This window comes from Staurois parvus, unplaced genomic scaffold (genome assembly GCF_062004578.1).
Source record: "Staurois parvus isolate SC_StPar_1 unplaced genomic scaffold, SC_StPar_1.0 ptg001043l, whole genome shotgun sequence".
Classification (NCBI taxonomy): Eukaryota; Metazoa; Chordata; class Amphibia; order Anura; family Ranidae; genus Staurois; species Staurois parvus.
Genome location: NW_028318839.1, coordinates 345272 through 370483, shown reverse-complemented (window position 1 = coordinate 370483; position 25212 = coordinate 345272). Strand labels below are relative to the sequence as shown.

Here is a 25212-nt window from a genome sequence, read left to right as displayed (position 1 = left end):
AAAATTGAAAATATGAATTAAGTCACCACACCCTCCCCACCCATTGGTCCTTGATGAACTTAGGTCCTTCATTGTGAATCTTTCACCACCAATGCTACCCAATATAGCATTCTGGGTATGTGAAAAAAAAAAAAATTGGAAACAATAAAAGTCTATACCAGGACTTTATATATGCATCTCAAGAGTTATTGATTAACCACACAAAAATAATATCAACTGAAATGTGTGCTTTGACTGTATATACATCAGTATAATTGCAAAAATAAAAGGATCTTTCTTCAAACACAGAATTTGAGTCTGCACATTCATGTGCCAGCACTAGCCAATGACCGCTTGTTGATTTTTTCAAATGTCCAGTGGCTGGTGTTAGCAGCAGAAAATAATTATTGAAAGAGCTGGGGGGTGGGCAGGGGTTTGTGAGTAACAATGGCCAACATTATACAATTTTCTTGTACAATTCTCCTTTAGATTTACCAAACCTAAACACTTTCAATGTTCATGCAGTCAGGCAGGCCCTTGCACTACATAGCTGAAGGTAATATAAAGAAAATTGAATAAGAAAATTGTATAATGTATGGGCAGCATTAGTTTGCCTTTTCACTTTTTGTACACCTCAAATTGTTGACTGTTTCAACATACAGGTATTTGGACAGACAATCATTAGCACTTTATTCAAAGAGTACCTACAGATAAAGGTGATATACTTCAACATTTAACATGCAACATTTACATGTGTATTCAATTTTATGATCTGTATTAATGAAAATGCAGATTTGTCATTTGTAAAACGTAGGTACACCCCCACATTTTCCACTTTTTCAAATCTGTAATATTGAAATCTGGTGTTTTTGTTTGGGTGCCAATGGTTAGAGCCTCCTCACGTGTCCAATGGGCCGACCGGACATGTCGCCCTTTTGCAGACTACAGCTCCTCACCATCTGCTGTAGAACCTTCTGGGTTGGCCGGTGTGTTGTAGCCCGTTGCCAATACCTCGGCCCTTCTTTGGCATAGAGTTGGTGGTCTGGGTCCCTCAGCACGTTCATACCTAGTGTCACGTCCATCCCTCTCCTGAACGAATGATCCACCAGCACGACCCCCTTCTTGCCGACGTCTTGCCCACACAGCCGGACCCGCATCCAGACTATTCCTCGGACGTCCATCTCTCTGTTATTGGCAGCCATCAGCTTGATGACACTCCCATCTTCCGGCTCCATCATATGTCCAAAGTGTCTTTCGAAGAACTCCAAAGGCATAAGGGTGCATTCCGACCCTGTATCAACTAGGCAGCATACCTTCTGGCCTTCCAACTCAGCTTCCATAAAGGGGCTGCTGGCATACAGGTCATGTTCCTCATACTTAGGGCTTAGCTTCTGGTGTACCGCCGCAGGACGCCCAGCTACTGCGGCGGTCGGAATATTAACGTTGGCTCGGCCTTCATCTGTTCTGGGCACTCTCTAGTCATGTGGCCGTACTGTCAACAAGCCCAACAGAGGGGTCCCCTTTTGACGTGCCCCCGCAGCTGAGTTATCCTGAGTGGAGTGGTGCGAGGTGCTGAGGTCATTTCCGGAGAACGGGGAGATTCTGCCTTCATCTGGGACACTTCCAGCCGAAGTTCTCTTAATTCTGTCCGCAGGGCCTGGACCACATCCTTTAAGGATTCTGAGTCTTCAGATGCAGACTGACCTCTTGTAGCATGGGTACTACACACTATTCTCACCGCCACAGGTATGCACTCTTCCTCTCTCTCCACGGCGGCTAAGTAGATGCTGTAGAATGTCATGTTGGGGCCCGTCCGGGTCATCTCTTGCAATTTGTCCTGTAAGAACTTGTTGGAGAGCCCCGCTATGAACTGGTCTCGTACCAGTCCACCTCCTGGAAAGCTCCCATGGCCTCTGGATCTCGCCGCTGTATTTCATTTAGCGTCTCCTGTACGGCATTGGAGTACTGCATCAGGGTCTCGCCCTCTCGCTGTGGTCGGTTGAAGAAGTGGCTCCGCAGCTCCACTACTTTAGCACGCCCCCTTGGGCTCTCTCCAGCAGGGAGAATATTTTCTCTAGGGTGTCTCTCTCAGATTCGGGCCTTACCATTACTGTCCGTCTGACGTCACCCTCTAGATCCCCCAATGCAACCTCTGCCCGCAGCTCGGACGTCAGGTTGCACATCCTAACCGCACTTCGCACTCTTTCAGTCCAGTCCTGCAACGTCATATTTTTACCGTCAAATTTTGGCAGGTGACTCAACAGTGCCCCCATGGGAATGTATCCTACTGGTACGGGCGGGGGCAAGCTGTATCAGTGGTGTTGGGACAACTTGGTCCTGCACTGGCGCACCCTGAGCTGGGTCCTGGACCAGTGCCATTGGCGCCGGGGGAAGATCTCCAGCCGCATTCCCGTCCATAACGGTCACTGTATCCTGTTGACTACGTCAAGTTGTAAGCCGTGTACCGGGGTGGGCTCCCCCCAGGATACAGTGAAGTCGCGAACGAGGAAAGCAACCCCAACAACAGCTTTTGTCACAACAGAATTTTACTTAGATGTGGCAAATAAACAAAACCACAAATGCTAGAATATACCATAAATTTACATACACTCAGCCCAAAGGCTGAGACCCCTGTGCTGCACAGCACGGCGCCTTCTGATGGATGAAGGTAGAAAGTGTAGTAATTTACCTACTGGCGGGCACAACTAAGCTGCCACACCTTACCTGTTATTACCCTAAAAGAACAAGAATCAGTGTATGGGTGTACGGTATGGGCTAACCTGCGGTGCAGCACAACAGCTTACAATCTTACACAAATCTACAGTATTCCCCCTCCTATAACTGGTTGTATAGCACGTGCCTGAGTATTCCTTCTGAGCAAAATGCCAGTCTGGCTTGAGTTTGTAGGATATCAGCTCTCCAATGTGAAATGTCACTTTAAGTTGTGGAGTCCTTCCAATGATCAGTAACAACACTTGTGGCCTGACACAAACAGAGACCCTAACTAACTAACTATAGGCCTGTCTCAGTCCTATATGTGCCAACACTGAAATGAGGTGCGTGCACGATCTTACCGACCCAGGTCTGCTTTGCATCCGCTGGTGACTCTGAACAGAACAAGTGTCTCTTCAACAGGCCTGAGATGTTGCAGTGTATGCTGCGTTGTTCCTCTGCTCTCATCAGCTTCTTGGCAGAAATCTCATCAGCTTTCTGGCAGCAATCTCATCAGCTTCACGCAACTGAATTTCGGATTACGGAGGGCTGTCCTTACATCTGGATGGCATCAGATTCTCAGATCACTCAGCCCCCTTCTCTTTCTCAAGCATGGCTGCTCTCCTCTCTTTTTCCTGTTTCACTCTCCAAGTGTAAAACCCCACCCCTTCATGAATATAGAAATCTGTATGCAGTCTGAGGCCGTGTTAGAAAAAACAGTAACATCTTGTGGCTAAACTGCAGAATGTCAGTCAGAACGTTTTTAATTTACTTCAATCGGTGTTCAAACAATGAAAGCTGTTTCCCCATCTCACAGGGGGTCTTGACTAACCTATCTCTTGTGCACTAGTCAAGAGATGCCCGTAACAAAAGAAAAGAAAATAGCGCAGGGCAGACATGACGAGGCTAAGAGGGGGTTAAAAAGACAGGAAAGGGTTAAAGAAAAAGGAAGAGGTGGATTTTAGTATATGGCCAAGTGCCTCATTGGTAACTGGGGGGGTGTAAGGTGGGGTCTGCAACAACTTTGGGTGTGGATGGGGGAAGGTCATCTAGCAGTTCAGGAAGAGACAGCAGAGAGCGAGCTTCCCTCCCACCCTCCCTTGGGGTTGTTTTCTCACTCCCCAGGGGGGGTTTGTTCAGGTTTCAGGGGAGCGGTTGTTGGTCTCTGGAGGCAGCACGTAGTTTGAAGCTAAAGATAATGGTTTGGGACCCATCGGCAGTATGGTCTGACCGGGGGCAATCCAGTTAACCAAGGTTTAACTGGAAGGTGGTGGTTCTACACTGCGGATGGTATGTATTGTCTCCGAACCGGTGCGTTGTGGCTGGAGACCTAGTTATAGTATTGGTTCCGCAGGTGGATATCGGTTCTGGTTTGGTGCCTTCGAAGACCAACAACTTCTCCTATGTGTTTCTGTTTTAAGGAATGTTTTGTGTTGAATTTGAAGTGTTAATAAAATTCTGTGTTGGCCATTTTACGCCAATCGGTGTTATGTTTTTTCTTTAATGATAGGTTAAAGGGGGGGCATGTGAGAGAGTGAGATGGTGGTGTAGGGGGTCTTGACTAGCCTATCTCTTGTGCACTAGTCATGGGTGAATCTGCACATACATTTCTGGGGCCACAAATCTAAATCTCAAACCTTTGAATTAGCCTCAACACCATGGTGGCAGTAGATTCGAAACCCATCCCTATTTAAGAGGATGCTGCTTCTAGGTTGTATACCTTAACGAAATGTGGATTCCACTCGATTGCATTGTTATTAATGTTCAGTTCATAGTTTTCATCTTTTTGCTTATAAAATCCAACCATCTTTGTTTGCCTTGTCTTGTTTGGCCATGCCACAAAGTTTAAAACATCAAACTTTACAGGAAAACTCCCATCTTCATTAAAATACACCTCCTCTCCACCGAGGGTCTTAAAATAAACATTCTTCAGATAATGACTGAGCTATGAAAAAGAAAAATAGTGTGTTAATTACATATCCAGATAACATTGTCGAAGGATCAACTGTACCATTAACAAAATGAACACTTCCTCCCTAGCCCCTCTAAACAAATCTGCCTGTAACCTCCTCAGTACTGGACAGTTTCACCTCCTTCCTGCCCAGGACATTTTTAATTACTTGAGCTCTAGAAGGTTTTACCCCTTTCACGACAAGACCATTTTTTGGTGTTTGCACTACTTTAACCAGCAATTGCGTGGCCATGCAACATTGTACCCAAATGAAAATGTTATCAATTTTGTTTCACCAAATAGAACTTTCTTTTGGTGGTTTTTGGTCACTACTGTTTTTTTTTTAATTATTTAATATATGAATGTAAAAAGACATCAAATGTTGGAAACAATAGATATTTTCTATTTTCTATTATAAAATACATCCAGTGAAAAAATTAAAATATCTAATTTCTTTATAAATTTAAGCAAAAATGTATTCTGCTACAGCGGTCATAAATGGATTTCCCATTCATGAACAGCTCACTTTTGATTGTGATCTGTGATTGGCTAAGCTAATCATATGGTACAGGTAACCAGGTATCATGTGATTGCTGTGGGCCAAGCACAAATCACAACAATAAGCAAGCTGTTCATAAATGGAACGCTATTCATAACAGGTTGTTTTCCATGTTATTATTATGCGATTGCTGTGACCAATCATAGCAATCACATAATAACCAGTTACCGGTAACAGTGATTCTGTGTCCAGCGGGGATGCAGTACACTCCTAAACCAGGGCAGGCTCAATCTCATATATATATATATATATATATATTTATACCTGACTGAGCCTGCATGTCCTGCCCTGCCGCAGTAATTGTACTGTAGTGGGGTGGCAAGTCGCTATGTTTTCAGCGCTGTAACAATTTGAATGACTATTACTCAGTCAAGGAACACTGTACCCAACAAAAATGTTTATGATATTTTATGACAGATATAGATTTCTTTTGGTGGTATTTTTAATCATTACTGGGTTTTTAATTTTTTGCTATATATATGAAAAAAATGCTGAACATTTAAAAAAAAAAACATGCTTTTCTCCGTTCCTGTTATAAATGTTTGCAAATAAATAATCTTTCTTCATAAATTTGGGTCAAAATGTATTCTACTACATTTCTTTGGTAAAAATAACCCAGATAAGTGTATATTACTTGAGTGAAAATTATATAGTCTATAAAACTATGGTATATATATATTTGAAAATTGACTATTACTGATGTACTATCTCATTTCTTGAAGCCCTAATATGCCAGGACAGTACAAATACTCCCAAATAACCTCTTTTTTTAGAAAGTAGACATCCAAGCTATTTAGTTAGAGGCACGGGCATAGTGAGTTTGTTAAAGTTATAATTCTTTGCCACAATTTTTGGAAAATTAAGAAATTAATTTTTTTCATACAGTTATCATTTTAACAGGATATGTCTCAAACACATCACAGGCATACTTCTAACCCCAAAACAAATTCTGCTATGTTTCCCGAGTACAGCGATACCACATATGTGTTTTTTTTTCACAGCCTAGATGCATAGAAGGGCCCAAAATCCAAGGAGCACTTATGGGCTTTCAAGAAGCATAGATTATACGCAAGTTACATATCTAATTTCCACACTGCCTATCTTATTTTTGGAGACCCAGAAGAAACAACCACAAAATGATATCATTTTTGAAAGTCAACACCTCAAGTTATTTTCTAAGAGGCATGGTGGGTCTTTTGAAGACTTTATTCTTTTGCCATAAATTTTTGGAAAATGAGGAAGGATTTTTATGCAAAGTTGTACATTTACCGGCCTGATGGTGTACCCACATATAACCTGCATGTCATGGCTATAACATTTGGGGAATATTATGAGAAACTTTACAATTGTCTTGCTCCTGAGATCCATCCTCCCTTCCATATTATTGTTATTCAAGATTTATATAGCGCTGACAGTTTGCTCAGCGCTTTACATTATGGTGGGAGACAGTAAATGAGACAGTACAGTAACAATATGATTCAATACAAGAGGGGTTCGAGGGGCCTGCTCCTTGGAGCTTACAATCTAGGAAGGAGGGGATAGTGGTACAGGAAGAAATAGCTTTGGGGGATGGAGTGGTTAAAAAGAGTAGAGGAGTTCAGTATTAGCTGAGGGCGGGGTAGGCTTCCCTGAAGAGATAGGCTACTTTTGATATATTTTTTTACTCCTTGCGTTTACGTCTGTCGGTCTCTGATGTTACTGCATTGAGCGCGGGGGTCTCCATAGAGGAACTCCTAGATGTTGTTAAGAATCTTCCCACTCACAAGTCTCCAGGACTGGATGGTCTTCTCTACTCATATTCTAAATCCTTTATTAGCATCCTCGCCCCCTATCTTTTTAACCAGTTTCAGGCTCTCCTGCAGGGATCCCAACTGCACAATGATTTTACACACTCTGTGATCCCAAAGCCGGACAAGGACCATTCTCTCCAGATAATTACTGCCCCATAGCCTTATTGAACTCTGACTATGAAATAGTCACAAAAATGCTGCCAATAGACTGGCCAAATGTATCTGCCAGGGCTCCAGGTATGACCAGAGGTGTGTGGACTGACACAGGGAAACGCAGGCTTCAGATATAGTATAAACAATATAATTTATTTAAGACTAAACAATACATAAACGCAGTGCAAGACTAAACATAAACACAGTGCAAACAAACCAAACCAAAACCCCCAACAGATAACAAAAGAACAATACTAAGCGTAGTCAGGCAGGCCGGGTCGGTAGCAAATGGGCAGGCAAGGTACAAAGGAGCAGGCAGAGCGTAGTCAGACGGGCCGGGTCAGGAACAATCAGGCGGCCAATGTACCAAAGGAGCAGACTGGAGAGTGGTCAGGAATAGCAGAGGTCAGGACAGGCGGAGTTCAATCAGAGTCAGGGATCAAGCAGGATCAGACAGGAAGCAGACAGGATGCAGGTACAGGGGCTCTTGGGAAACATACACCAAGGCCCTGATTGCAAGTCTGGCCATTCCTTATATGCACCTCCTGCAATCAGCCTCAGGTGTTTTGGCTGACTGCAGGAGTGAGCCTCTGGTTGCTGAGAGCACCCGCTGGCCAGTCCTGGTACTGCAACCCACAAGGCAGGTGAGTCCCACCACTATTGGCGAGTCCATTCCTGACAGTACCCCCCCCCTTAAGGAGCGGCCTCAGGAAGCTCCAAACCGTCCTAAATGGGCAAAATGTTCCACCGCCCGGATCCGGTAATTGGCGGGATATCAAGGACTGGTACATCAGGCTGAGCACCGGACAGAGGCACATCAGGCTGGCCACCGGACAGAGGCACATCAGACTGGGCACCGGACAGAGGCACATCAGGCTGGACACCAGACAGAGGCACATCAGGCTGGGCACCGGACAGAGGCACATCAGGCTGGACACCGGAGAGAGGCACATCAGGCTGGACACGGGACAGAGGCACATCAGGCTGGGCACCGGACAGAGGCACATCAGGCTGGGCACCGGACGGAGGCACATCAGGCTGGACGCCGGATCACCAGGCGGAGCAGCGGGCACCGGGCCACCAGGTGGAGCAGCGGGCACTGGGCCACCAGGCGGAGCAGCAGGCACCGAGTCATCTGGCAAAACAGCGGGCACCGAGTCATCTGGCAAAAGAGCGGGCATCGGGTCATCAAGCTGGACAGCGGGCACCGAGTCATCTGGCAAGACAGCAGGCACCGAGTCATCTGGCAAGACCGCGGGCACCGAGTCATCTGGCAAAACAGCGGGCACCGAGTCATCTGGCAAAACAGCGGGCATCAGGTCTTTAAGCTCGACAGTGGGCACCGAGTCTACTGGCAAGACAGCGGGCACCGAGTCATCTGGCAAAACAGCGGGCATCGGTTCGTCAAGCTCGACAGCAGGCACCGAGTCATCTGGCAAAACAGCGGGCTTCGGGTCGTCAAGCAAGACAGCTGGCACCAAGTCATCTGGCAAGACAGCAGGCACCAAGTCATCTGGCAAGACTGCGGGCACCGAGTCATCTGGCAAAACAGCGGGCATCAGGTCTTTAAGCTCGACAGTGGGCACCGAGTCATCTGGCAAGACAGCGGGCACCGAGTCATCTGGCAAAACAGCGGGCACCGGGTCATCTGGCAAGACAGCAGGCATCGGGTCGTCAAGCAAGACAGCGGGCACCGAGTCATCTGGCAAGACTGCGGGTGCCGAGTCATCTAGCAAAACAGCGGGCAACGGGTCATCTGGTAAGACAGCGGGCATCGGGTCATCAAGCAAGACAGCGGGCACCGAGTCATCTGGCAAGACAGCTGGTGCCGGGTCATCTGGCAAGACAGCAGGCATCGGGTTCTCAAGCAAGACAGCGGGCACAGAGTCATCTGGCAAGACTGCAGGCACCGAGTCATCTGGCAAGACAGCGGGCGCCGAGTCATCTGGCAAGACCGCGGGCACCGAGTCATCTGGCAAAACAGCGGGCATCGGGTCTTTAAGCTCGACAGCGGGCACCGAGTCATCTGGCAAGACAGCGGGTACCGAGTCATCTGGCAAGACTGCGGGCACCGAGTCATCTGGCAAGACAGCGGGCGCCGAGTCATCTGGCAAGACAGCGGGCATCGGGTCGTCAACCTCGACAGCAGGCACCTAGTCATCTGGCAAGACAGAGGGCACCGAGTCATCTGGCAAAACTGCGGGCACCGGGTCATCTGGCAAAACAGCGGGCACCGGGTCATCTGGCAAGACAGCAGGCATCGGGTCGTCAAGAATCAGGGTATCAGGCTGAATTGCGGGTGCCGGGGCACCAGGCTGAACCACGGAAGGCAGGTTCTCAGACGGCAGGCTGACCGGTTTGGATACTGGCAGGATGGTACTGGTTGGAAAGAATTTTCGCTTTTTCCTGGTTTTAGTTACTGGAGCACAGGAAGTAAGCGCAGGTTTGTAAGTGGATAGAGCAGCTGTACGCAGAGAAGAGCTGGGAGATGGAACAAAGGAGGGCGCAGTTGCTACAGAGGACTTCTTTACAGGGTTAAAGAAAGGATAGGTGCAGCGAGTGGGAGCAGGGGACTGATATGTGGTAGTTAGCAGAGTACACTGGGCCGTCACTGGGGGTGCTGTTGGGGATGCCGGAAGAGTGCCTTGAGCAGAGGAATGACGTTGCAAGCTGACTGAGGCTGGGTGCAACAAGTCTGACCATGTCTACAGTATGGGTTGAACAAAGCTCAGCTTACACAAAGCCTGTCTGGTCAAAGACTGCACTGCGTTTATACAGTCACTTAGTACCTGCTGTGAACATGCAGAATAACGCTCCAGAAAGTAATCCACATCATCGGGTCAGGAACAATCAGGCGGACAAGGTACCAAAGGAGCAGACTGGAGAGTGGTCAGGAATAGCAGAGGTCAGGACAGGCGGAGTTCAATCAGAGTCAGGGATCAAGCAGGATCAGACAGGAAGCAGACAGAATGCAGGTACAGGGGCTCTTGGGAAACATACACCAAGGCCCTGATTGCAAGTCTGGCCATTCCTTATATGCACCTCCTGCAATCAGCCTCAGGTGTTTTGGCTGACTGCAGGAGTGAGCCTCTGGTTGCTGAGAGCACCCGTTTGGCCAGTCCTGGTACTGCAACCCACAAGGCAGGTGAGTTCCACCACTATTGGCGAGTCCATTCCTGACAGTATCTCCAAATTTATACACAGAGATCAGGTGGGATTTGTCCTAGCTAGACACACAGGGGATAACACTAGGAGGACCATTGACTTGATCGATCTTACCAAGTCCCCGAAACCCACTCTCTTGTTAAGCTTAGACGCCCAAAAAGCATTTGATAGATTGGGCTAGCCTTATATGTTTCTTGTCCTGGAGAGATTTGAATTCAGTGGTTTGTTTGTAAATGCTTTGACAGCCCTCTACTCCACTCACTCTTCCCAGGTCAAAATGGATTTGTACTTATCGCCCCCGTTTCAGATGTCTAATTGAACGCACCAGGGATACCCTCTTTCCCCTTTACTGTTTATTCCCTGTCTAGAGCCTCTAGCAATAACTATCAGATCCAATCTTAGTATCAATATGTACTCACAATAATGAGTTTAAGCTATCTTTGTTCACAGATGATATCCTACTAACACTGATGGATCCCCATACCACGCTTCCTGTTCTGCATCGTACTCTCCAACTCTTTGATGCCTTGTCCGGATATAAAGTTAACACTACTAAAACAGAAGCGTTACCCCTTCACATACCCCCAGACATTTTATCCTCCCTTAAATTAAATTACCCTTACCGCTGGTGCTCCCATTCCTTGAGGTATCTAGGTACTAACCTTACTTCCACTTACCACTCCCTCTATGAAGCTAATTTTTCACCCATTTTCCAATCCATTACTTAATCCTTAAAATCTTGGGACAAACTTGCCATCTCCTTCCTCGGAAGGATTCATGTACTAAAAATGACCAACCATTCTGCTCAAACTCTTTTATCTGTTTGAGACGCTTCCAGTCCCTATCCCTATATCCAAGCTACGTTCTCTACAGAAATCTTTCCTCCACTTTATCTGGCATAATGAATCTCCCCGAATTGTCCACACAGTTCTCCTTTCACCATGATCTCAGGGAGTCCTGGGGGCTCCAGATTTTGTGACATACGATTTGGCTACTCATCTCCGTACTCTTGTTTATTGGTCTTCTCAGCGTCCCCCTAATAAATGGTCTGAGATTGAATGGCTTCAGCTATGTCCATTACACCCTTGTTCCCTAGTCTGGTCCATGACCCCCACTGAAATTGCCTCACATAAACACAGAGTGCTCGGGCCAATACACTTCACGTTGTCCATATGGAGGCGCTGCAACAGTAAATTCTCTCTAACTTCTCCTTGCTCGCCCCTGACCAATGTTCTATTTAATTTTAATCTCCCTGCTAGCTCAACCCCTGCCTGTATCTGCCCTTGGGCTACAGCCAATTTATTTCAACTGAGACATCTGGTAAACCTGGTGTCTCGAAAGCTTAAACCCTTTATAGAGTTACAAAAATCTGTGCACCTGCCTCCTCATCAAGATTATGTTTACCTGCAGATAAGACATTTGTTTCTTTCAAGATCCCTTCCCTGACTCTACAGAAGCCTACTCCTTTTGAACTCATTTGCATTCATGGTCCTTGCCAATGGGGCCTTATTTCCTCCATTTATAAACTATTACAGGACACTTGTCCCTTATCTACAGACCTACATCTTTATATGCGGAAATGGCCCCATACTCTTCAGCAAGATATGCCCCTAGATCAGTCAAATAGGATCATGTGTGGTATATAAAGAAAATACTTACAAAAGTTTGATGTTTTGGTACAAGACCCCTGAGGTTCTCCATGCCCGCAATCCAAATTTTTCTCCTGTCTGCTGGCGATGTGGCAGAGAAATTGGCACCCTTTTTTATATTTTCTGGCTTTGCCAACACATTGCACCTTTCTGGAGTGAAGTGCAAAGCCTTTTTCGGCTTCTTTTACGGGTTCATATCCCTTTTGATCCTATTCATTTTTTATTAGGCCTACCTGTTCCAGGTCTCTCCAAGTTTGCCAAGAAACTATCTTCCCATGTCTTATCAGTGGCCAGGAGAACCATACCCATGCACTGGTTATCTACTACACCTCCCTCACGGTCAGAACTGTTGAAAGTTATTGGTGAGATTAGACCAATAGAGTATTTAAGTGCCTTACATGCCAGCCTTGTTCCCCTTTTTGAAGCCATTTGGGATCCATGGGACCATTTTATCTCCAATATGTCTATTCAGATGTCTGATTTTACCGGTTAAGCCACTGTTATCCTACGACATTGTCTATCTGTGCATTTTCATTGATGGGTTTTGTTTCGTTTTTCTTTTGTTAATTTGTGATATGTTACTGTTGTCTCATAATACTATGCAACTTCTTGTCTGTTGCATGTCTTTAAAAACTCAATAAAAATATAATTAAACAAAAAAAAGTTGTACATTTATTAAAATATTTCTCACATACAGCTTGCTGCAACTCCTTCAACACACATGCTACTACTCCTTCTGGGGCAATGCTACATATGTGAGACTTTTTCAGTGCCTTGTCTTATTATGTAGTAGACATTGTATCTCATGTTTCACACAAATCAAACAATTGTATCAAAAATATACTTTAATGGTTGCCTCTCTATGAGAGGTCAGGGAATACAGCTTAGTTAGCGTCACGTATAGCAGTCTCTGTTCCTATAAGCCAACCTAGCCTGGCCTACTGTTAGATGGCTGCTCCCAGGAACGCCATGTTCACTGGTAAGGAAGTACAGGAAGCTAAAGAATGTTCTTCCAGGAACATAGTCAATTTGACGTGTAGATGAGTCAGTTGAGGCTCAGGAAGAGACATGGTCAGTATACGAGCACAGGATCGGTGCAGGCATCAGGCAGAAATGTGGTCCATAAGCAGGCAAACTAGGAACACTAATTCTAGCTACACTGGTCTTGTGACACTGTGGCTAGTGCTGTGGTGATTGAGAACTGTTACTGGCTGCGCTATTAGGGCTCGATCACTCGTTGGGGGTAGTAAAACTTTGTGGTTGAGCCACGGATTTACCACTTTTCAACCACTACCTCCTTTAGCTGTAGAGGCAGTGGCTGGGAGTGTTCATCTGCTGTGACTGTGTCACAAGCCTAGGTAGTGAGCCTGACATGCAGAGGAAGACCTCTCATACAGCTCTGACTCAGGGGCCACTGAAGGTAGAAAAGCAACCACGAGAGCATGGTGAGGTATGAGTGCCTGAACAATCTGGTAGTCTGCAGGAGTAGCCGACAACTTGCTGGATGGATGGCTGGAGTAGCGCAGTTGACTGTAGGCAGATGTTGCAGCAGAGCAGGCTGGCAGTAGGTGGCACAGCAGAGCAGGCTGATAGCAGATTGGCTGCCAGCAGTGTAAAAAAAAAAAAAATCTTCATCACCCCCCACAAGTAGCACAGTGTCACTATGGTAACACTATACTGCTAGGGTGACAGTGTGTTAAAAAAAAAGAACATAAATAATAATATAAAAAAATAAAATAAAAATGTAAAACATTTTTTGAAAAATTATAAGTTTTGGTTATAAATAGAGATGAGCGAATCGAACCAGGCGAACCGGAATTCGATACGAATTTCAGGAAAAATTCGATTCGCGGCGAATCCGAATATTTGCCTACTTCGGGTGCGCGAATCGGATTTTTCCCGATCAGCCGGCAAAAGTGTCCCTGCAGAGAGCTCCGCTATTTCTGACATTTCTCTGACAGTTCCTTCACATGTACAGCGGTTGAAACATTGTATCTATTAGTTTCCATTTAGGATACAGATGTTTTTATTCGGAAACAGATGTTTCAACCGCTGTACATGTGAAGGAGCTGTCAGAGAACTGTCAGAAATAGAGGAACTCTGCAGATACACTTTTTGCCGGTTTGGAATTCTTATTTTCATCCTACTTCTTCTTCTTCTTCTTCTTCTTCTTCTTCTTCTTCTTCATCCTCATCCTCATCCTCAGAAGAAGAAGAAGAGGATGAGGATGAGGATGAAGAAGAAGAAGAAGAAGAAGTAGGATGAAAATAAGAATAATTCCAAGCCGGCAAAAAGTGTATCTGCAGAGCTCCTATAAGTGTATCTGCAGAATAGAGGAGCTCTGCAGATACACTTTTTGCAGGCTTGGAATTATTCTTATTTTCATCCTACTTCTTCTTCTTCCTCTTCATCCTCATCCTCTTCTTCTTCTTCTGAGGATGAGGATGAAGAAGAAGAAGAAGAAGAAGTAGGATGAAAATAAGAATAATTCCAAGCCGGCAAAAAGTGTATCTGCAGAGCTCCTCTATTCTGCAGATACACTTAGAGGAGCTCTGCAGATACACTTTTTGCCGGCTTGGAATTAATCTTATTTTCATCCTACTTCTTCTTCTTCTTCTTCTTCTTCATCCTCATCCTCAGAAGAAGAAGAAGAGGATGAGGATGAAGAAGAAGAAGAAGAAGAAGTAGGATGAAAATAAGAATAATTCCAAGCCGGCAAAAAGTGTATCTGCAGAGCTCCTCTATTCTGCAGATACACTTAGAGGAGCTCTGCAGATACACTTTTTGCCGGCTTGGAATTAATCTTATTTTCATCCTACTTCTTCTTCTTCTTCTTCATCCTCATCCTCATCCTCAGAAGAAGAAGAAGAGGATGAGGATGAGGATGAAGAAGAAGAAGAAGTAGGATGAAAATAAGAATAATTCCAAGCCGGCAAAAAGTGTATCTGCAGAGCTCCGCTAAGTGTATCTGCAGAATAGAGGAGCTCTGCAGATACACTTTTTGCCGGCTTGGAATTATTCTTATTTTCATCCTACTTCTTCTTCTTCTTCTTCTTCCTCTTCATCCTCATCCTCATCCTCTTCTTCTTCTTCTGAGGATGAGGATGAAGAAGAAGAAGAAGAAGAAGAAGTAGGATGAAAATAAGAATAATTCCAAGCCGGCAAAAAGTGTATCTGCAGAGCTCCTCTATTCTGCAGATACACTTAGAGGAGCTCTGCAGATACACTTTTTGCCGGCTTGGAATTAATCTTATTTTCATCCTACTTCTTCTTCTTCTTCTTCTTCATCCTCATCCTCATCCTCAGAAGAAGAAGAAGAGGATGAGGATGAGGATGAAGAAGAAGAAGAAGAAGAAGTAGGATGAAAATAAGAATAATTCCAAGCCGGCAAAAAGTGTATCTGCAGAGCTCCTCTATTCTGCAGATACACTTAGAGGAGCTCTGCAGATACACTTTTTGCCGGCTTGGAATTAATCTTATTTTCATCCTACTTCTTCTTCATCCTCATCCTCATCCTCAGAAGAAGAAGAAGAGGATGAGGATGAGGATGAAGAAGAAGAAGTAGGATGAAAATAAGAATAATTCCAAGCCGTCAAAAAGTGTATCTGCAGAGCTCCTCTATTCTGCAGATACACTTAGAGGAGCTCTGCAGATACACTTTTTGCCGGCTTGGAATTAATCTTATTTTCATCCTACTTCTTCTTCTTCTTCATCCTCATCCTCATCCTCAGAAGAAGAAGAAGAGGATGAGGATGAAGAAGAAGAAGAAGAAGAAGAAGAAGAAGTAGGATGAAAATAAGAATAATTCCAATCCGGCAAAAAGTGTATCTGCAGAGCTCCTCTATTCTGCAGATACACTTAGAGGAGCTCTGCAGATACACTTTTTGCCGGCTTGGAATTAATCTTATTTTCATCCTACTTCTTCTTCTTCTTCTTCTTCTTCTTCTTCTTCATCCTCATCCTCATCCTCAGAATAAGAAGAAGAGGATGAGGATGAGGATGAAGAAGAAGAAGAAGTAGGATGAAAATAAGAATAATTCCAAGCCGGCAAAAAGTGTATCTGCAGAGCTCCTCTAAGTGTATCTGCAGAATGTCATTTATGGAAACAAATAGATACAATGTTTCAACCGCTGTATGGAGTGAATGTCACAGAACTGTCAGAAATAGGCTATTTCTGACAGTTCTGTGACATTCACTCCATACAGCGGTTTCAACCGCTGTATGGAGTTAATGTCACAGAACTGTCAGAAATAGCCTAAGAAATAGCGGAGCTCTGCAGATACACTTTTTGCCGGCTTGGAATTCTCCTTCTTCTCATCCTTCTTCTTCTTCTCATCCTTCTTCTTCTTCTCATCCTTCTTCTTCTTCTCATCCTTCTCCTTCTTCTCATCCTTCTCCTTCTTCTCATCCTTCTTCTTCTTCTCATCCTTCTCCTTCTTCTCATCCTTCTTCTTCTCATCCTTCTCCTTCTTCTCATCCTTCTTCTCATCCTTCTCCTTCTTCTCATCCTTCTTCTCATCCTTCTTCTCATCCTTCTCCTTCTTCTCATCCTTCTCCTTCTCCTTCTTCTCATCCTTCTCCTTCTTCTCATCCTTCTCCTTCTCCTTCTTCTCATCCTTCTCCTTCTCCTTCTTCTCATCCTTCTCCTTCTCCTTCCTCTCATCCTTCTCCTTCTTCTCATCCTTCTTCTCATCCTTCTCCTTCTTCTCATCCTTCTTCTCATCCTTCTCCTTCTTCTCATCCTTCTCCTTCTTCTCATCCTTCTTCTCATCCTTCTCCTTCTTCTCATCCTTCTTCTCATCCTTCTTCTCATCCTTCTCCTTCTTCTCATCCTTCTCCTTCTTCTCATCCTTCTCCTTCTCCTTCTCCTTCTTCTCATCCTTCTCCTTCTTCTCATCCTTCTCCTTCTCCTTCTTCTCATCCTTCTCCTTCTTCTCATCCTTCTCCTTCTCCTTCTTCTCATCCTTCTCCTTCTCCTTCTTCTCATCCTTCTCCTTCTCCTTCTTCTCATCCTTCTCCTTCTCCATCTTCTCATCCTTCTCCTTCTTCTCATCCTTCTCCTTCTCCTTCTCCTTCTTCTCATCCTTCTCCTTCTTCTCATCCTTCTCCTTCTCCTTCTTCTCATCCTTCTCCTTCTTCTCATCCTTCTCCTTCTCCTTCTTCTCATCCTTCTCCTTCTCCTTCTTCTCATCCTTCTCCTTCTCCTTCTTCTCATCCTTCTCCTTCTCCATCTTCTCATCCTTCTCCTTCTCCTTCTTCTCATCCTTCTCCTTCTCCTTCTCCTTCTCCTTCTTCTCATCCTTCTCCTTCTTCTCATTCTTCTCCTTCTCCTTCTTCTCATCCTTCTCCTTCTCCTTCTTCTCATCCTTCTCCTTCTCCTTCTTCTCATCCTTCTCCTTCTCCTTCCTCATCTCCAAGGGCAGTTAAATTAAAGGTACAGTGTTCTGCACTAATTTAAAGGCTCTCTGAAGCCTAGAAACCCTTTTTATAAGTTATCTTCGTAGCGAATAAATTCGCATCGAATCAAATTTCTTCCTGAAATTCGGCGAATCAGCCGAATCGAATTTTTGAATACTTCGCTCCTCTCTAGTTATAAACTAATTTGGGTTATTTTTTTTTACTAAACAGATAACCGAATAAATTTTGGCCAAAATTTATGAAAAACACTTTTTTTCAAAAATTTTGGACTTTCATTTATAGAGCAAAATAAATAAAAATCCTAGTGGTGAATAAATACCACCAAACTAAAGTTTTATCTGTCTCAAAAAAATGCAAAAAAATTCATATGGGTACAGTGTTGCATGACCGCGCAATTGTCATTCAAAGTGTGACAGCGCTGAAAGCTGAAAATTGGCCTGGACAGGAAGGGGGTAAAAGTGTCCGGACTTGAAGTGGTTAAACAGGGGTAGGGAACTTTGGCACCATCTGTCTCCCACATATTACATTACATCATCTCTATCCCGGCATTTTGGCAACAATACACACCTTCAGCCATGTTTATTGAAAGTGTAACACCTATGCAGACAACATGAGACCAAGAATGGCATTATAGTAAGTAACCAGAACAGGATGGATCCATATCTTTCACACCTCTTATCCTGTTCTTGGACAATCAATAACTGCCTAACATTGGGGTGCATATGCTACCTGTGTGGATGTGCAGTAAATGATAGGGAATCTTCCTGACACTCATCAGAATTAAATAAGTGGCTTGTATAATCTACAAAGTGTCTTCAACATTACAGGACAAGTCCAGTTGATTATGACTAATTACTACTAACTGTACAATGACGTTGATAAATGAGACCCTTCAAAGTTATGTTCCCTTAGAGCTTTATTATGTTTTAGTAGTCCTATCTCTATAACATGTAATACATGGTAGCTCAGTCTGAGTGTTACCTCCAACGTCTGCCAGTGTTCACGTCTCGTAACTATTTTTCCACCAGACTTGTAATAAATCATCTCATGCAGTGCATGTGCTAGGGCAATGACCGCGGCATACACCTGGAAGGTAATTCGGAAATGTTCCACGTCATAGTAAATCTGCGGCAATGTGCTGAGGCTCTCTGTCCCATTGCACTCCTCCCAAAATTTTTCTTTCATTTTTTTAGGCAAACAATCAAATAAGATCTTCCACATATTTTTTATAATGGGAATATCAGGAAACTTCTCAGGGCTGGCAGTCAGCAAGTAATTTTTAAGATCCGGAACCTCCGCTTTACCGAGATGCAACAGTAAGGAGCCATTCAGTCTGACAACTTTAACAAAGTCTAAATGGTCTGGAAAGTTAAAAACAAAAATGAAGACATTTCTTAGGTCTGTCTTACTGGTCAGTTCTGAAAATAGCTGAAACCTTTCTTGGTTTCCAATGACAAGGATAGCGGTACAACTGGACTTTGTTATTATTCTGGCAAGTGCTTTCTGGTCATGACTAAAGAGGATGTCTTTGATTATCAGGGTGAACTCTACACAGATCTCATTTTGTGCCATCATCTGCTGGAGCTCAACACTTGAACGTTGGCTGCTCTCATCACCCGAATACACAATACCAACCCAGGTCCAACCAAAGTGCTTCATTAACTGAATGATAGCATTATATTGCTTTCTCCCAGCAGGAAATATGGGGAGAAATGAAGGAGACTGAATCCTCTCTTTAAAAAAAGAATCCTGGGTCCCATAGCTCATCTGTGAAAACATAAGGGAAGCCATGGACGGTTGCTTAACGGGATCTACTATAAAAAAAATTACCATTTTTACCACCTTGATAAACATTTAACTGCAGGTGTTCTTGTCACTTCCAGTTAAACTGGAAGTATGAAGCAATGTATACCTTATTCTGTAAACTACCAACGTCCCCAACCCCCATACAATAGAGATTAACAAAGGCAGACATGTTTAGTAGTCATTCTTGGTGACAACCATGGATCCTTCCATTCATACAGAGGTAGGCATAGCCACCCTAAGATGGGAAGTATGTTGTTTGTAGATTTATTAGGTGAAAATAAAGGAAGAAAAGCCTGAGGCTTCATTCACACAAGTGCATTGTGGGAATGTGTGTAAAAATTATGCACTCTGAAAGGCTCACAGCACATAAAAATGCACTGCAAAATGTACACTGCTCAAACAAATTAAAGAAATACTTTTAAATCAGAGTATAGCATCAAGTCAGTGAAACTCCTGGGATATTGATCTGGTCAGGTAAGTAGCAGAGGGGGTTTTCAATCAGTTTCAGCTGCTTTGGTATTAATGAAATTATCAACAGGTGCACTAGATGGGCAACAATGAGATGACCCCCAAAACAGGAATGATTTTACAGGTGGAGGACACTGACATTTTTTTCCCTACTCTTTTCTGACCGTTTTTCACTAGTTTTACGCTTGGCTAGGATCAATGTCACTACTGGTAGCATGAGGCAATACCTGGACCCTACAGAGGTTACACAGGCAGTCCAACTCCTCCAGGATGGCACATAAATACGTGTCATTGCCAGAAGGTTTGCTGTGTCTCCCAGCACAGTCTCAAGAGTATGGAGGAGATTGCAAGAGACAGGCAGTTACTCTAGGAGAGCTGGACAGGGCTGTAGAAGGTTCTTAATTTATCAGCAGGACCGGTGTCTGCTCCTTTGTGCAAGGAGGAACAGGATGAGCACTGCCAGAGCCCTACAAAATGACCTCCAGCAGGCCACTGGTGTGAATGTCTCTGACCAAACAATCAGAAACAGACTTCATGAGGGTAGCCTGAGTGCCCAATGTCTTCTAGTGCTCCCTGTGCTCACTGCCCGGCATCCTAGAGCTCAATTGGAATTTGCCATTGAACACCAGAATTGGCAGGTCCACCACTGGCGCCCTGTGCTTTTCACAGACGAGAGCAGTTTCACCCTGAGCACATGTGACAGACGTGAAAGGGTCTGGAGAAGCCATGGAGAACGTTCTGCTGCCTGTAACATTGTTCAGCATGACCGTTTGGGTGGTGGGTCAGTGATGGTCTGGGGAAGCATATCCATGGAGGGAGACAGACCTCTACAGGCTAGACAATGTCACCCTGACTGCCATTAGGTATCGGGATGAAATCCTTGGACCCATTGTCAGACCCTACACTGATGCAGTGGGTCCTGGGTTCCTCCTGGTGCACGACAATGCCTGGCCTCATGTGGTGAGAGTATGCAGGCAGTTCCTGGAGGATGAAGGAATTGATACCATTGAAAGGCCACCACGTTTGCCTGACCTAAATCCAACAGAACACCTATGGAATGTCATGTTTCAGTCCATCCGACACCGCCAGGTTGTACCTCAGACTGTCCAGGATCTCAGTGATGCCCTGGTCCAGATCTGGGAGGAAATACCCCAGGATACCATCCGTTGTCTCAGTAGAAGCAGACCCTGATGTTGTCAGGCATGCATACAAGCACGTGGGGGCCATACAAACTACTGAGGACCATTCTGAGTTGCTGCAATGACATTTCAGCAAAATGGACTCGCCTGCTGCATAATTTATTTCACTTTGATTTTCAGGGTGTCTTTGAATTCAGTCCTCTGTAGGTTGATCATTTTCATTTCCATCAAATGATGGGGCATCCTTACATTCCTAACACATTACCCAGTCCATATCAATATAGAGATCCAACATGTTATTTTTCCCCGTTGGAAGCTGATGTGTTTTCAAAGTGTTCCTTTAATTTTTTTGAGCAGTGCACAACCATATTCTTCTCTTAGGGATTGTATACTGAATACTGGAGGATGTAGTACCTGTAAATCCCAAAAATTATGGAGGCAGCCATTGAATCCATATTCCTCACTTTCCTGGATTTTGCGTTGGTTTTTATGCAAGTTCAATTAAATAAAAGATATCCTATATATTCCATCCTCATACCGGAGCAAAATTATTTAACCCCCTCCAAGACATCGCAGATGCATTTCATGACTACTACAACTTAAAGTGGTTCTAAGGACCAGTTCACACTCCATGCGTTTCGGTTGCTTTTTTTTCTGCATCCAAAATGCACAGAAAGTAGATTATATAGTTGTTAATGTCATAGTTCACATCAGTGCATGCAGTTCCAGTGCGTTCCAGTTGCAGCAAAAAAATGTAGGACAGGCTGCATTTTTTTTCTGCACAGAACTGTACTGGAACACAGTAAAACGCATCAAAAATGTACCAAATGTACTGGAATGAACAAAAACACACAAAAAATGCACTAGAATGCACATGTCCCTGTTTAAATTGAAGAAAAAGAGGGGGAAAATGAACTGGAATGCATACAAATGCACTGGAACGCATAAAAAATGCATCACAAACGAACTGGAACGCATCAAAAATGCGCATGCAGAAACTCATCCAGAACGCATCTGGACTGAGTTTCTATAGTGTAAACCAGCCCTCAGCGCAGAAGGATTTTTTTTACCTTAATACAATCTGTCAGGGATCGCCACGGCGCTTAGGTCTGCGCAAGCGCAGATTGCCAAAACGCACTAACATGCGGGCGCTAGGACCTGGGCGCCCGCGGCGGCAGTTGCGGCCACGCATGCGCACTCGCTTGTCATCAATGACAGCGCAGGGCGCTCTAGTTAAAGCTGGCTCCTGCAATGCTTAAGTGCCGTATGGTCTTGTTCCTGTTCCTAGTGCTGAGATTGCTTGTTGCCTAACCTGCCTGACCCGGACTATCGTGACCTTCTCCTGCCCTGATCCCTGGCTTGTCTGACCATTCTCCTGCCTTCTCCTGTTTGTCTGACCTCCTGTTGCTGAACCTGGCCTGTGACCTGTTTATCCTTTTGCCTGCCGCTCTGTACCGTCTACCTCCGCTGCTACCGACCCGGCCTGTCTGACTACGCTACTACCTCTTCACATCTGGCTCTCACTGGCCACCTGCCATTGGTGGCTACCTCTACCACAGCTGGTTGTACTCGGGGGTCGCGACCTGGTCTCAGGCTGCTTCAAGTCCATCCCCACCATCAGGGGCTCTGGTGAATCAGCAGGCTGAGGCTTAGACTCCGCGCCCCGGGGAACTCCAGCCTGTGGGTCACTAGAGGCTACCGCCAGTCAGCTCCTAACAGAACCATACAGGCATGACTGAGCCAGGAAGAGGTCCCTCACCCTTGGATAAGATATGCCAATACCTGGCGGCACTCACCCAAGCTGTCAAAACTCTCCAAGAAAGCTATACACATCTGGAAGGATGAATTCAGACCCTAACCACGCCATCAGCCCCGGCTGATCAACTCCTGCCAGGGACCCCGCAGGATCGTCCACTGGAGCAGTGGTCACCATGCCTGTGCCAGAACCTCGAGTGCCAAAGCCTGAGCGGTTCAATGGAGATTGAGGGAAGTTCAGGGCCATCCAGAATTCCTGTCTATTATACTTTAGCCTGCAGCCATGGACTTTTTCGTCAGAATCTATGAAAGTGGGGTTTGTAATATCCTTACTGCAGGGGGAATCCTAAGGCTGGGCCCACTGTCTGATGGAGAGCCCCCATTCGCACCTGGACTCAGTTTCCTCATTTTTCAAAGCAATGGTGGAACTATATGATGACCCGCAACGAGCTGCTTCGGCTGAAGTGGTTCTACATACTTTGCAGCAGGGTCGCCGGGCAGCAGAGGACTATGCCTCAGAATTCAGGCACTGGTGCAGGGATACCCAGTGGAATGACGCAGCCTTGTGTCACCAGTTCCGCTTAGGCCTTTCTGATCCGTTGAAGGACGAGCTTGCCAGAGTAGGTGTGCCTGATTCCCTTGAAGGTTTGATAACTCTGGCAATTCAGATCGACCGCAGGCTTTGGGAACAGAGGTCTGAAAGATCCAGTCAAGGGTTAACCATGAGAGGGAGCCGAACCTATGCAACTGGGGTTGATGCGGACTTCCCTAACATTTGAAGAGCACCAGAGACGCTGGGTAAACAACCTTTGCCTATACTGTGGAGCAGCAGGCCATGTGGTACGTTCCTGCCCGGAGAAGTTAAGTAAGTGTTCTTCCATTACTTCTGCTATGACTCCTGCCTTTGTGCCTGTGTAGATAAACCCTCTCACTTGGCCATACCAATCTCATTTCAGCTTCGTGAGAAGAACCATGCAGGTGATGGCCATTATTAACTCAGGGGCCTGCAGTTGTTTTATTGATCTTAAATTTGCAACGTAGCAACAGATTCCCTTACTGACCAAGGAGCACAGCCTGAACATCCTCTTGGCCGATGAAACTCAAGTTAAATCTGGGTTGGTAGATCGGGAGACCCCTCCTATATGCACTATAATGGCTGGTCATCATCAGGAACTCCTCCGCTTGGACGCCATAGCATCCGCTCTATTCCCAGTTATTTTGGGGCTTCCTTGGCTACGTGCACACAACCCCCAAATTAACTGGAGGACTGGGTCAGTTCAGTTTAGTTCACCCTATTGCCAGGAAAATTGCTACCCCAGGTCACCACCAGACACCCAGACTCCGCTTTGTGTAAACACAGACACTGAGCTAGCACAAACGGTTCCTACCGCATGCCATCAGTACCTTGACGTTTTTAGTCTCCGGGGAGCAGACATCCTTCCCCTGCATAGGGCGTATGACTGTCCCATTGACCTTCTCCCGGGATCTGAAATTCCCTTCAGCTGAATTTTTCCCTTGTCTGAACGGGAGTTGGGGACTTTAAAGAAATATTTTGATGAAAGCCTAAGAAAGGGATTTATCCGTCCGTCCACATCACCGGCAGGGGCCGGAATCTTCTTCGTGGAGAAAAAGGATAAATCCCTGGGGCCCTGTATTGACTATAAGGAGCTGAACAAAACTACGGTTAAAAACTGTTATCCTCTTCCTTAGTCCCCAAGTTTTTTCAGAGGTTGAAATCAGCCTCTATTTTTACCAAACTAGACCTCAGGGGTGCATATAACCTGGTTCGTATACGCGAGGGGGATGAGTGGAAGACCGCTTTCCGCACTCGGTTTGGTCACTTTGAATATTTGGTCATGCCCTTCGGGTTATGTAATGCACTGGCCACTTTTCAACACTTTGTGAATGATATATTTAAAGATTTCTTGGACATCTTTGTAATTGTTTACCTAGATGATATCGTGATCTTTTCATCATCTTTGGAGGCACATCAAGGTCACTTCAGAAGCGTGTTGGAGCGACTTCGCCAACACGGGCTCTACGCCAAAGCAGAAAAATTTAGTTTTGAACATCCCAGCATCCTATATCTGGGGTTAATCATTTCCACCACTGGAATTGCTATGGACCCTCAAAAAATCTCGGCCATCCTGGAATGGCCGGTACCCACAGATAAGAAAGGGGTTCAGCGATTCATTTGCTTTGCCAATTTTTATAGGAAGTTTATTAAGAACCTCTCTGGCCTGGTATCTCCTATCACCCAACTCACAAACATGGGAGTACGCTTTCAGTGGACACCAGAGGCACAGGTCGCCTTCGAGTCTCTCAAGAAGCTGTTTATGACAGCTCCCATTTTAAGTCACCCTGATGTGTCACTACCCTATATATTGGAGGTAGATGCGTCAGAAAATGCAGTGGGGGCAATCCTGTCACAGAGGGTGTAAAGGAACTGATGCATCTGGTGGCTTTTTTCTCCAGGAAGCTTACCCCGTCAGAAAGGAATTATGACATCGGAGATCGGGATTTGTTGGCCATTAAAACGGCACTAGAAGAATGGAGATACCTATTGGAGGGAGCCTTGCATCCCATTCTGGTCTACACAGACCATAAAAACTTGTAATATCTGAGGACTGCTAAACGCCTCAGACCGCGTCAAGCCAGGTGGGCGTTA

General features: G+C 45.1%; 1 protein-coding gene across 1 annotated transcript in view; it reads right to left on the bottom strand.

The window, feature by feature from the left end:
• The window catches only part of LOC149440962 (vomeronasal type-2 receptor 26-like), a 146036-nt gene that overhangs the window by 47420 nt on the left and 73404 nt on the right, over positions 1 to 25212 (bottom strand). Inside the window, exon 4 of the mRNA XM_089657929.1 lies at positions 4412 to 4636. Coding sequence (XP_089514055.1) covers positions 4412 to 4636 — 225 coding nt within the window. The remainder of the gene's footprint in view (positions 1 to 4411; positions 4637 to 25212) is intronic.